Here is a 13725-nt window from a genome sequence, read left to right on the forward strand (position 1 = left end):
GCCCAAATTACGACTGTTAATTGCAAAACTAATGAAATTTACAATGGGCCACGTCATCGATATTGTCAATCTAAAAATATGCTCTCGGTGGGAACATATAATTCCCAACTTGTTCTAGCTTAAAATGCATGACCTAGGGGCTATGGTAGCCGATAAATCAGTTGACCGGAAGTGGGTGTGGGTGTTTGTGGTTGTGAAGTGACTTCAGGAGACTCACATATTAGGATGTCATCTGGATGGAACTGGACTCCAATATGCAGTGCATCGTAATCCTGTCCAGGTATGTCCCTTAATTAGGTATTTATTTACAAAATGACTTATAAGAAATGCAAAAATTGGTCAAAAAATTAATTTTTTCCAAAAGTGATGGGGATCGTTAGCTTAGGTTGTTAGCTGTTCAAAACAGTCATTCGTTAAACTGTCAGGCTTCATTTGTCCAAATTACGACTGTTAATTGCAAAACTAATGAAATTTACAATGGGCCACGTCATCGATATTGTCAATCTAAAAATATTCTCTCGGTGGGAACATATAATTCCCAACTAGTTCTAGCTTAAAATTCATGACCTAGGTGCTATGGTAGCCGATAAATCAGTTGACCGGAAGTTGGTGTGGGTGTTGGTGGTTGTGAAGTGATTTTAGGAGATTTATAAAATGGGATGTCAATGGATGGAACCGGACCCCAAGATGTAGTGCATCGACATCGAAGTTGGTGTGGGTGTTGGTGGTTGTAAAGTTATTTTGTCAAAAACTCGAATCCATATTTTTCACCCTAAAATATCAGTATTTTGGCCGAAACATTGGAAATAATGATCGAAAAGCAGAGTGTCATACCTTCCTGTGCTCGTAATTGAATTCCCAATCGATTGTCATTTAAACCAGAAACTTTTAAATTTTGTCAATTTTGCGAAATTTGAACAAAAAATAAAATGTTGGACAAGTGATGACGATCGTTAGCTTCGGTTGTTAGATGCTCGAAACAGAAGGTTAACAAAGAGAGCAAATGGTTTAAAAATGTACGCATATTACATTTTAACGATTTAAAAGTAGGGATGTCAAAAATATATCAAAATATCAATATATCGATATTTTTTGCAAAAAAAAATATATTTATATCGTGATATTTATTTAGCCAAATATCACAATATCGATATTTTATTTTTCGATATTATTTGATATTTGCATATCTTTCTCTCATCTGTGCACAAAAAAATGAAGCGTGTTAAAATTTATTTCGGTGAATTTAATAACAAAAAACTAAGTGCAAACTTTGTTTTAAAACTATTAAAACATGTGGGAATACATCAAAAATGTTATCCCACTTGAAAAACAAAAACTTTTATGTGTGGAGCTAATAAAATAAGAAATTTCATAAAACGTATTATATTGTTTATACTTTTCTAGTGCTTTTACATTAATTTTAGGGCAAAAGTCTTTGTTGTTAGCTTATTTACGCGGTTAAAATTTTGAAATTCAACTGAAAAAAAAATATCAAAAGTATCTGATATATCGATGTTTTTTTGGCGCTATATTATATATCATACTGATATTTTTCTTAAAGAAAATATATCAGCGATACGATATTTTTAAAATATTTGACATCCCTACTTTCCCTCTAAAAATCTCATACAGTCGATATTTCCCCCTAAAAAATCCAGCCATCCACCAAAATTCAAAAAATCAGTTAGTTTCGAACATGTACAAGAAATAAGTAATATCTCAATATGATGTAGAAATGTTAAAATAAAAAAAATCTGTGTACTCGAAAGGAGAGCCGTGTGTAAAGTTTTTTTGTTTATATGTTTGATTTTGTAGTGCTTTTTCCAAACATTTAGGTAATATAATTTGCGAAAAAAAATCCCTAAACTTGCTCAATAAATATTTCTAAAAATTAGAGCGTCAAAAAACCCCAAAATCTAGCGAAAATTTATCAAAAAATAAATTGTTCGGAAAGTGATGGGGATAGTCGGGCGTTTAGCTGTCGGCCTTGATTTGCCAAAATGACAACTGAAAAACCGCAAAAAAAAAGGTTTCTTTTTGTATAAAATTCGAATCCATGTTTTCCTTCCTAAAATATCAGTATCTTGGCAGAAACATTGGAAATAATGATACAAAAACGGAGTGTCATACCTTGCTGAACTCGTAATTGAATTCCCAATCGATTGGTATTAAAACCTAGAAATTTTAAATTTTGTCAATTTTTTTTGCAAAAAATCATGATGATCATGACCCCTTATCCAAAATGCGAAAATCGTAAGCTTAGGTTGTTAGCTGTTCAAAACAGTCGGCCGTTTAACTGTAGGCCTTGATTTGTCCAAATTACGACTGTTACTTGCAAAATAATGAAATTTACAATGGGCCACGTCATCGATAATGTCAATCTAAAAATATTCTCTCGGTGGGAACTTATAATTCCCAACTAGTTCTAGCTTAAAATTCATGACCTAGGTGCTATGGTAGCCGATAAATCAGTTGACCGGAAGTTGGTGTGGGTGTTGGTGGTTGTGAAGTGATTTTAGGAGATTCATAAATTGGATGGACTGGACTCCAAGATGCAGAGTATCGACCTCCTTACCAGGTATGCTCCTTAATTAGGTAAAAAGCTCCAAAAACGTTTAGTTTTGCCTAAAATTCCATATATTTCACCCTTAAATATCAAATATCAGTATTTTGGCCGAAACATTGGAAATAATGATCCAAAAACGGAGTGTCATACCTTGCTGAGCTCGTAATTGAATTGCCAAACGATTGGCATTCAAACCTAAAACTTTTCAATTTTGTCAATTTTTTGCAAAAAATTATGATGTAACCCCTTATCAAAAATTCGAAAATTGGTGAAAAATTTATTTTCCCCAAAAGTGATGGGGATCGTTAGCTTATGTTGTTAGCTGTTCAAAACAGTCGCCCGTTTAACTGCCGGCCTTTATTTGCCCAAATTACGACTGTTAATTGCAAAACTAATGAAATTTACAATGGGCCACGTCATCGATATTGTCAATCTAAAAATATGCTCTCGGTGGGAACATATAATTCCCAACTTGTTCTAGCTTAAAATGCATGACCTAGGGGCTATGGTAGCCGATAAATCAGTTGACCGGAAGTGGGTGTGGGTGTTTGTGGTTGTGAAGTGACTTCAGGAGACTCACATATTAGGATGTCATCTGGATGGAACTGGACTCCAATATGCAGTGCATCGTAATCCTGTCCAGGTATGTCCCTTAATTAGGTATTTATTTACAAAATGACTTATAAGAAATGCAAAAATTGGTCAAAAAATTAATTTTTTCCAAAAGTGATGGGGATCGTTAGCTTAGGTTGTTAGCTGTTCAAAACAGTCATTCGTTAAACTGTCAGGCTTCATTTGTCCAAATTACGACTGTTAATTGCAAAACTAATGAAATTTACAATGGGCCACGTCATCGATATTGTCAATCTAAAAATATTCTCTCGGTGGGAACATATAATTCCCAACTAGTTCTAGCTTAAAATTCATGACCTAGGTGCTATGGTAGCCGATAAATCAGTTGACCGGAAGTTGGTGTGGGTGTTGGTGGTTGTGAAGTGATTTTAGGAGATTCATAAAATGGGATGTCAATGGATGGAACCGGACCCCAAGATGTAGTGCATCGACATCGAAGTTGGTGTGGGTGTTGGTGGTTGTAAAGTTATTTTGTCAAAAACTCGAATCCATATTTTTCACCCTAAAATATCAGTATTTTGGCCGAAACATTGGAAATAATGATCGAAAAGCAGAGTGTCATACCTTCCTGTGCTCGTAATTGAATTCCCAATCGATTGTCATTTAAACCAGAAACTTTTAAATTTTGTCAATTTTGCGAAATTTGAACAAAAAATAAAATGTTGGACAAGTGATGACGATCGTTAGCTTCGGTTGTTAGATGCTCGAAACAGAAGGTTAACAAAGAGAGCAAATGGTTTAAAAATGTACGCATATTACATTTTAACGATTTAAAAGTTTACGATTTCCGCCCAAGAATTAATATCGGATGCATGGGCAGCGAACTAGTTCGCAGGCGGCTCCCAGCTCTAAGTCATATTAGTTCCACCTCTAAACCGTAAAAGTGCTGGAAAGGTATTTTTTTTGGGTACATTTTATAAATATTGCATAGTTAAACTCGGTTCTACGGTCCACTTCCCGTGATTTGTGCGCCAACCAAGTGGAAGAGAGTGGGGCAGTTGATCTGCGAAGGGATAACGCTGGAGCCCACAGTTTGCATGCATTGCACTTAGTTTTTGGGTGATTGGTTGGCGAGGCGAGGAACAACCTGTGGCAGCCAGCGACAGGAAACGGCAGGACAGGATTTGACCCCATTAAATCCAGATTCCAGGATGAGCTGCTTTAGTGCGATGAGTGCCCCGCTGCTGGGCGAGATGGAGCAGACCATCGGTATGCTGGAGCGCGGAACCATCGTGACCAAGTTGTATGGGAAGCAGCGTCGTCCGGATCGCCGCCACCTGATGCTCATCCGTGAGACGCGCCAGGTGATCTGGGCCACGGTCGCCACCCAAACGCCACGCACCGACTACGAGGGCGCCATACAGCTGCGGGAGATCCGTGAGATCCGGGTGGGCAAGCACTCCAAGGAGTTCAGACTCTTCGCCGACGATTGCCAGCGCTTCGAGTCCAGCAAATGCTTTGTCATTCTACACGGCAGTCACTTCAAGCTGAAGAGCTTCTCGGTCGTGGCGCTGTCGGAGATTGAGGCCGATAATTGGGTGCGGGGGCTGCAGTATATGGTCAAGGACACACTGGGAGCACCCTATACCCTGCAAATCGATCGCTGGCTGCGGCGAGAGTACTACCAAATCGAGAATGTCAACTCGCATTCGGCCAAGGCGACGGAACAGTCGCCGGCACAGGTGACGATCAAGGACTTCAAGCTCTTCCTGGCCGGCGTTAGCTGCAAGATGACCACCGGCAAGTTCATGGAGCACTTCACCGAGGATGTGCGGCGCAAGCACGACCTGAAGTTCGACGATTTCTCGCGACTGTATCAGAAGCTGCTGCTGCCCAACGGCTTTGCCAGCAATCTATCGGGTTCAGGATCTAGCGGGGCTAACTTTCCATACTCGGAGGACCAGCAGGTGGTACGACCGGCGGAGCTTAAGCAGTTCCTGGAGTCGGAGCAGCGCGATGTGAGCGCCTGTGAGATCAGTAACGCAGCCATTGCCTCGTTTATACGGGACTTTGTGCAGGATGTGGAGCGGGATGTCCAGGAGCCGTATCTGACCTTCTCGGAGTTCGTGGACTTTCTGTTCTCCAAGCAGAACGACCTGTGGAACAGCAAGTACGACTCGGTGTTTATGGACATGAACCTGCCACTGTCCTCCTACTGGATCGCCTCGTCGCATAATACCTACCTAACCGGCGATCAGTTCTCCAGCGAATCCTCCTGCGAGGCCTACGCGCGCGCCCTTCGCATGGGCTGTCGCTGCATCGAGCTGGACTGTTGGAATGGCCCGGATAACCTGCCCTACATCTTCCATGGCCACACGATGACCTCCAAGATCAAGTTCATGGACGTCATCAAGACGATCAAGGATCACGCCTTCACCACCTCCGAGTATCCGGTGATACTCTCCATCGAGCAGAACTGCTCCCTGGAGCAGCAGCGAAACATGGCGCAGGCCCTGATCGAGGTAAGCTGACGCTGACCTAATCGGGAACTATAAATAGCCCATACACAATTTGTTTATAGCATGCAAACTAGGGTTCTGCATGATTGAAACTCACTCACTCTGAAAATTGGTTCATATGCTTTCTTGGTTATTGCCTTTTGTTTGGTTTTGTATTTCTATGACTTTTTTTGCAATATTTTCTTAAGTAAAAATAATGGAGATTGCTAAAATGCCCTTTCGTAGCTGTTTTCTAACGTAGTTTCGTTAAACCAAGGCGATAAGCTAAAAGACCATTATTTTGAGCAGCTAACAACATAAGCTAACTAACCCATCACTTTCCGGCACATTCATTTTTTCTTAAAAAATTTCGAATTTTTGGTTTATGCTTTTTTTAAAGCATAATAAGACTCTTAGATCGAACATGATATAAATACATATTTTATTTATTTATGACTTATATTTCCCTTGCTACCTTTCAGGTATTTGGGGACACGCTGCTTTCGCAACCTTGTGACCGAAACGAGCAACACTTGCCGTCACCATACCAGTTGCGTCGCAAGATAATCCTCAAGCACAAGAAGTTGCCGCAGTTCGACGATATCAGCAATGGGATTTCCGGCACCGGTTCGCTGGGCCATAGATCTTCGCTGGGCGGAGCGGGCGGTGGGGAGAACGATGGCGAGAATGTGCGCAAGGTGTTCAAGGAGGGATTGCTGTACTTTAAGGATCCGGTCGATAAGTCCTGGAACCTGTATCAGTTCGTCCTGACCCACCAGGAGCTCATCTACTCATCCGAGATCAACGAGACGCGTAACGGAAACTCCGAGGACGATGACTTTGGACTATCCTCGTCGTGTTCGCTGAACAGCAACATGCAGCAAAAACAGAAGGATGCATCGGCCAACGACGAGCTGCACTTTGGCGAGAATTGGTTCCATGGGAAACTGGAAGGTTCGTATAGTATAGTTTTCCAAACCTATGTATGATAAGTTACTTGGTTATGTACGTTTTTTAGGTGGCAGGAAGGAAGCAGACGATCTACTAAAGCAGTATAAACATTTTGGCGACGGAACATTTTTGGTACGCGAATCAGCCACTTTTGTGGGCGACTATAGTCTCTCTTTTTGGCGCCGAAATCGACCGAATCACTGTCGCATTAAGCTGAAGCACGAGAATGGTTCAATCAAGTACTATTTAGTGGAGAATTTCGTGTTTGACTCCCTATACTCCCTGATCGTTTACTATCGAAAGAATATGCTGCGAAGCTCGGAGTTTTCGATTATACTAAAGGAGCCTGTGCCACAGCCAAAAAAACACGAGGATCAGGAGTGGTTCCACCCAAACACCACTAAAGAGCAAGCGGAGCAGGGCCTATATAGACTCGACATCGGTTCGTTTCTCGTCAGGCCGTCGGTGCAGAGCATTAACGCCTTCGTCATTTCGTTTACGATCAACCGGAAGATCAAGCACTGCCGCATTATGCAGGAGGGTCGTCTGTACGGCATCGATACGATGAATTTCGAGTCCCTCGTCTCGCTGATCAACTACTATACGCGAAATCCGCTCTATCGCAATGTCAAGCTCAGCCATCCGGTTTCTCAGGAGCTGCTGCGTCAGGCGCTGGCGGAGAGCGCCCAGGGCGATCACACTGGCCACGACGACAACGGGGCATCCAATTACATGGGCTCCAATCTGGAGGAATATGTCACCTGCAAGGCCCTCTACAGCTACAAGGCAAACAAGCCGGACGAACTCTCGTTCCCCAAGCATGCCATCATCACAAACGTCCAGAGGGACAACTCGATGTGGTGGATTGGGGACTACGGTGGAATGATAAAGAAGCATCTGCCGGCAAATTATGTAAAGGTGAGATTGATGGCTCTAAGTTGGATATAACCAAACAACACATATAACCAAATAAAATTATAATCTGCATTTTGCCGACATCCAGGTTATTGATTCTGCTACCGAGGACTACAACTCGTTAAACGAGGACGGAACCGATGGGCGCACTGACTCCATAGAGATATTCGGAGCTGTGGCCTCGCTTTTCGAGTCCAACGACCCGGGGATTATCTTCAAGCTGCAGATACAAACGCCAACGATGCAGAATCCGTTTGTGATCGGCTTTGACAACCAGGAGACGGCCTACGAGTGGATAAAGGCCATCCAGGAGGCGGCCCTAATCGCCAGCCAACTGGCCACGGAGCGACGGAAAAAGGAGCGCACTGCCCGGGTGGCCAAGGAGATGTCCGACCTGATCATCTACTTCCGCAGCGTGCCCTTCCGCGAGCACTCGTGGATATTCCAGGAAATGTCCAGCTTCCCCGAAACAAAGGCGGAAAAGCAATTCTTGCAGCAGAACACACAGCTATTTCTCTCCTACCATCGCAATCAGATTAGTCGAGTGTACCCAAAGGGACAGCGCTTGGATTCGTCAAATTTTAATCCGATGCCTTTCTGGAATATCGGATCACAGATGATCGCACTGAACTACCAGACGGGAGACAGGGCCATGCAGTTCAATCAGGCCAAGTTCCGGAACAATGGCCAATGTGGCTATATCCTGAAGCCGGCATTCATGAAGTCGGAAAGCTTCCAACCCAACAATCCCCTGTGCGATGGTTTTGGCGGGGTGAAAGTTACCATTCGCCTGATAGCCGCACGTCATCTATTTCGTGGCGGCAAATCGAACAATCCACAGATCGTGGTCGAAATAGTTGGCGCCAGTTACGATACGGGCGTCAAGTATCGCACCAAAGTCAACGAGAACGGATTCAATCCGGTGTGGAATGAATCGTGCGAGTTCAACGTGCGCAATCCGCAATTCGCGATCCTTCGCTTTGAGGTCCAGGACGAGGACATGTTCGCCGAGACGCACTTCATCGCCCAGGCGTGTTATCCGCTGACCTGTGTTCGCCAGGGCTATCGCAGCGTCATTTTGCGAAATAAGTTTAGTGAAGAGCTGGAATTATCGTCTTTACTGATCAACATCAAGATCGCCAATGCCACTTCCCCGTAGTCGGATTATATAGTTGGTTGGTGCACTGGACCGTAGATGCGTTATGAGTGCAAGCAATGATTCCAAGTCTGCATGTATGTATAAGTAAATGGGAAAACCAATTGTTTACCTGAAAGAATGCAAAGCTAGTATTGCTCCACCGTTTTATTCAAACTATGATCTGATTCTCCGACTCAAACTAGCTTTAATGAAGATACCGAAAACTTTTGACGATTTCGATTAAATTCTATACGAATCAGAAGATATGGTAGCGCATACTATACAATTAGTGTTCTAATAATAATCAAATTCATGAAAGTGGGAACTCCCGAAACAAATTTGACTTTTCCATATTTTTTGGCGTCTACTGAATCAACGTTCAATCAATTGGCCTCTACATATACTTATGATTAATTTTCGTTCTATCATGAGTTCATTGCAGTATTCGTACATCTACTCTTGTTTACCACTATATTATGTGCAATCTGAGCATCTTTGGATGGGTCATTGATTCAGGAGAACTAAAAATTATGGCTAAAAGAGCACAAAGCGATATCGTAAAACAAAAAAAAAAAGTAGTCAAAATCGAAACTGATTTAATTGTCATATTCCTGTTTTTGCTTTCAAAAGTTTTTCTTGAATTCGAAAGTATAATTTACTTACACTTTAGCATCGAATTCAAATGACATTTGATATTAATTTTTAAAATTTTGTTATTATTGAACACCCCTTCATAAGTGTTACATTGCAAACTTAAAAAAAATGTTAATTTAGAGTATAAGGACAACGTTTAAAACTATTACATAAGCAGGAGGACTCGGATATCATTCGCAAGCGCCTTTCCTAAACTTCTTTATATAACTTTTCTTTAGCGCAAATACTCAGAGAGCATTTCAAAAATGCGTGGAAAAATCAAATCATCTTCAAAAGGAATAATACAAAAAGTTAGAAATTACTACAAAAAAGTAAATCAGTATCTCTAGTTTACAAGTGCCTTAAAAATCAACGCTTACCCAAGATCAAAAATCGTATTTCATTTTTAATAAATAATATGAGTACTAGTGGAGTCAACCTAGTTAAACGTTAACTATTGACTCAGTCCTGTGAATATATGTACATGTTTTAAACTCATTTTTGATCAATTTTGATTAGTATTTTGAACAAATAATCGAAACAAAACTAAACTAAGGGTTCCTCGTGAACATGATTTGATCAAATCACGGGTGTTTACGATTTTCAAATTTCTATGTATACAATTTCGCGCTTGCCTCTCCTAATCTGCAAGATCTACAAATTCTAAACTAACCTAATAGACTTTATTTTTGTTAATGCATTTTGTAATCAAAATATTAAAGATCGATAAACTACACTAGTCGATTTAAGGAGGGAAAAATAAACGACCTAGAACTAATATGGGTATCGAGAGATATAGCATCTGAAAACGATTTGCATTCCATTTGAATGCCCGCTAGAATGATCGCTACAACTCCTAAGGGGCTGTCCATATATTACGTAATCACAATTTCGGCGACTTTTGACCCATGTAATCAATTCTCCATACAAAAAAAAAATAATTTGCACTAGAGTAATCATTTGGTGGACCCCCTCCCCCCCCCCTAGATGATTACGTAATATATGGACAGCCCCTAATAGTATGTTTAGACTTAGACTACTAGAATCAATTTCGAATATTCAAAAATAATGCGAGGCATTAGATGCAGTCTTAAAACATTCGAATTTAAAGAAAACTGACATAAAAATTGAGCTTTACTTATGTATTTCGTCGCATGTCAGTCTAAACACACTATTATATATCATTTGTCATGCATTTGCATTTAACTATATGAACAACATTCTGCAGCCCCAACACCAGAACATTTCGCATCATAGATCTGAATTGGACATTTTCGCTTTTGAGAATTAGCCAATCGTTTTTAGTATATGTACCCAAAATGTATTTAAGTTGTACGTTTCGTCTTTAAGTGTATCTGTATATCTAATAGATATTTTCAACTATTTTGTAAATGCCTTATATACAGCGAACACACAAAATGTATACATGCATACATTATTTAATGCCAAATAAAAATTTACCGGCGTTAGCTGTCCATATATTAAACTGTTTTAATTTTTTGCGTTTGCCTATCGAAGATTCCTTGAAGAATTAGCACACAAATAAATTATTATTTTAAAAAGCGTTAAATTTTAAGAATTTGGCCCAGCGCAGTCTAAAATGTTAATGATTTTCACTACCCCTATATTTTTTGTACAGTTACGAGCACTTATTTATACGGGTTTATTTCAAAGCCGGCTAACATGTGTATAGCCGCCTATCTCTTTCTATTTTATGTTATTTTCGTAGTCAAATCGTAAATTGTTACTTTTATTGTGTGATATTTATTGGACAATCGGTGAATGTGAGAAATATGATTTACTTGTATTTAGAATTCGCGTCTATGGTATTTGTCAGGATCGAAATATGATGTAACGACAACGCGATCGCTGAATTTTCTTCCAGTAAGCGCCTGCTGGGCCTTCTGACAGTCGAGAACCGAGTTAAATTCGACAAAAACCTTGCCGCATCCCGGAACTTCTACGCCCTCGATGGGACGGGGAATTTCCACGCTTCGAACGACTCCGTATTTCGTGCACTCCTCCTTGATGTCCTCCAAAATATCCTCATACTCCTCCTCGTCCCGAAGTTCATCCGGTGTGACCATGTTGAGCAAGCAGAGCACCTCGGTGGGCGGCCCGGAGGTCACCACATTTGACAGGCCTGGCACTTGCAGCATTACGGACTGAGTGGTGTTGGCAGCGTTCTGGGCATTCTTGGCACCCACACTGGCTCGTTGGACAATTAGTTTCTTGTCACCCAGCTGCATTCCATTCAAGCCAGCAATTGACTTTGAATTAAACAAGCAATTGAGAGAAAGGAATTATTATCAAGATATAAATCAAATTATTCAAGTCTGGACAATTGAAATACAATTATGAAGAGAGTAACCAGATATTTTTGGTAATTACTTTTCTGTCCTTTTTAAAGATTTTCCAGATTTCAATTGCATTTTTTATTTAGCCCTATTTTAAAGCTAATCGTAGTATTTCTTACCTGATCGGTGATGCTTAGATCCACATATTCACAGAAGGCATAACCCTTGCTCAATCCAGTGGCAGCGTCCTTAACAAGGTTAAACGCTCGAAGCTTGCCAAACGACAAAAGCAGTTCCTTAACCTGCAATAAAGTGTTTGTGTTAATAACAATAATCTATATTTGAACCTTATGTGCCTATTAACCAACCTGATCGTCATTTAAATAGTTTGGCAGACCTCCAATAAAGATTTTGTGAGGCGAGTCCGGAACCACTGTCGAAATAACTCCACTAGAAACTGTTGAGTTAAATGAATTGCATTAAACTTTGGATCTAGGATATAGAATATAGGTGAACCTACCAACGGCGGGCTTAATGGCCGGCGTGTCTGTAATGCCCGGCATCGGTTGGTAATCATGCGGACGCCTAATCTTTAAGCTCTGCCCCTTCAAATTGATGCCATCGAATGCCATTGCCTGGGTGGTTTCGTCAATTGACCGGAATTCGAGGAAAGCAAAGTTTTTGTCCAAATTGATTTGGCAGGCCAAGACGGGACTGCCGGCCGCCTGGGCGAGGCCAACTAAATGCATCTGTTGGTTGAAGAACTCCATCATTTCCTCCTCGGTGACGCCGAACGGAATGTTGCCGACATACAAGCGACGCGCCTGCCGGGTGATTGTCGATCCGACCACGGGCACCGCCGTTTGCGGCGTATCCGGGACAACGCTGGCTGGGATTTGTCCCGATGCCTGCATGGCTTTGTACTGCATTGGGGTGATGTGCTCAAAGCCCGGCGGGGGCACATCCCAATAGAGCGACGGCTTGCGCCGCGAATTGCGGTGATGGCGGCGATCCCTGGAGCGATCGCGATGGCGGTCACGGGATCGGGATCGGTGGCGGCGTCTCTCGCGATCACGTTCACGATCTGTAAAGATAAATGATATCGTATGGTGTATTCTAAAATCGAAATGCAAATGCAAATAGGTGATCAGCGAATTGGAAAGTCGCAACTGCTGCATATAGACTGATGCACGCTCCTATGCATGCACATATGCATGTCGACATATGTACATATTAAAGCATTTTGTGCCAGCTTATTAAATGGTAAACCCCATTGCAAATAACCAAAAACGTATTTAAGACCCTCAAATATGTTACCAAATGTGCCGAATTTAATGAAAACAAGACCAAACTATGCCAACTTTTGTTAGACATATGCATGTGTGTGTGTATGCATGAGGTAGTAAAAAACAACCGGTCAACAACGAAAAGTGTTTTTACCCACCCCTCGATTGAACACAACTTTCGGGTAAATACAAAAATATTAACGCCTATCAGAATCGCTTGCATTATCATTTATCCATATCCATCGGCTCGTTTTCCGTTTCTTTACCAAATATTATACAGTTCTGCATATGTACATATGTATGTATACACATACACCTATTTATGCACACTTGGGCATCGAATTCACTATACCATCTACTCGCACTCCTCCGAAACTCACCATCATATCCCATTGTCGTACTCAAAACAAAATATCTACTCTTTAAATGAAAACAATTTTTACTAAATAAATGCCGATGAAAAGTGTATCCCCTATTGCGTATATTAATACAGAAATTTGTGAAACGATATAAAACAGAACACGTGAAAAGCGAAGAACAGTGGGATGGAATGCTTAGTACTAGGGATGTGGAAAATATATCGGTATTTTTTACGAAAAATATTTAATGATATTTATTTAACAATATTTTTTTGAATAATTTTCAGGTATCATCGATTTTTTTTGCACATTATTTTGATAATTTTAAGTGGTTTCACTTTTCATCGGGACAAAAAAAAATACTTATGTGAAAAATGAGCGCCGCTAAAATTTATTTTTCGGCTAGTGAAAATGCATAGCATAGCATTCAAAATCCAAGAAAACGCAGTAAAAACAAGATAGAACGCTATAGTCGGGTGCCCCGCCTTATGCAGCTTAAAATTAAAAAT

The 13725-nt window shown here is 40.9% G+C and overlaps 2 protein-coding genes across 2 annotated transcripts; one reads left to right on the forward strand and one right to left on the reverse strand.

Moving 5' to 3' along the window:
- Positions 1 to 4039: 4039 nt before the first annotated feature.
- Positions 4040 to 10760, forward strand: sl (small wing phospholipase C gamma 1). Its single transcript, XM_017156209.3, has 4 exons — positions 4040 to 5661; positions 6120 to 6591; positions 6656 to 7506; positions 7592 to 10760. The coding sequence occupies exons 1-4, from the start codon at positions 4351 to 4353 to the stop codon at positions 8660 to 8662; spliced, it is 3705 nt and encodes a 1234-aa protein (XP_017011698.1). The 5' UTR covers positions 4040 to 4350; the 3' UTR covers positions 8663 to 10760.
- Positions 10761 to 11015: 255 nt separating this feature from the next.
- On the reverse strand, positions 11016 to 13396 carry U2af50 (U2 small nuclear riboprotein auxiliary factor 50). Its single transcript, XM_017156256.3, has 5 exons — positions 13238 to 13396; positions 12092 to 12655; positions 11940 to 12028; positions 11751 to 11873; positions 11016 to 11544 (listed from the first exon to the last, which is right to left on the reverse strand). The coding sequence occupies exons 1-5, from the start codon at positions 13248 to 13250 to the stop codon at positions 11083 to 11085; spliced, it is 1251 nt and encodes a 416-aa protein (XP_017011745.1). The 5' UTR covers positions 13251 to 13396; the 3' UTR covers positions 11016 to 11082.
- Positions 13397 to 13725: the final 329 nt, after the last annotated feature.

Source organism: Drosophila takahashii, chromosome X (assembly GCF_030179915.1).
Source record: "Drosophila takahashii strain IR98-3 E-12201 chromosome X, DtakHiC1v2, whole genome shotgun sequence".
NCBI lineage: Eukaryota > Metazoa > Arthropoda > Insecta > Diptera > Drosophilidae > Drosophila > Drosophila takahashii.

Coding starts and splice junctions, on each gene's coding strand:
- sl (XM_017156209.3), top strand. CDS start 4,351: ATGAGCTGCTTTAGTGCGATGAGTGCCCCGCTGCTGGGCGAGATGGAG. Junction 5,662..6,119: donor TGGCGCAGGCCCTGATCGAG/GTAAGCTGACGC, acceptor GCTACCTTTCAG/GTATTTGGGGACACGCTGCT. Junction 6,592..6,655: donor GTTCCATGGGAAACTGGAAG/GTTCGTATAGTA, acceptor TACGTTTTTTAG/GTGGCAGGAAGGAAGCAGAC.
- U2af50 (XM_017156256.3), bottom strand. Junction 12,029..12,091: donor GGCCATTAAGCCCGCCGTTG/GTAGGTTCACCT, acceptor TTAACTCAACAG/TTTCTAGTGGAGTTATTTCG. Junction 11,545..11,750: donor ATCTAAGCATCACCGATCAG/GTAAGAAATACT, acceptor TTTAATTCAAAG/TCAATTGCTGGCTTGAATGG.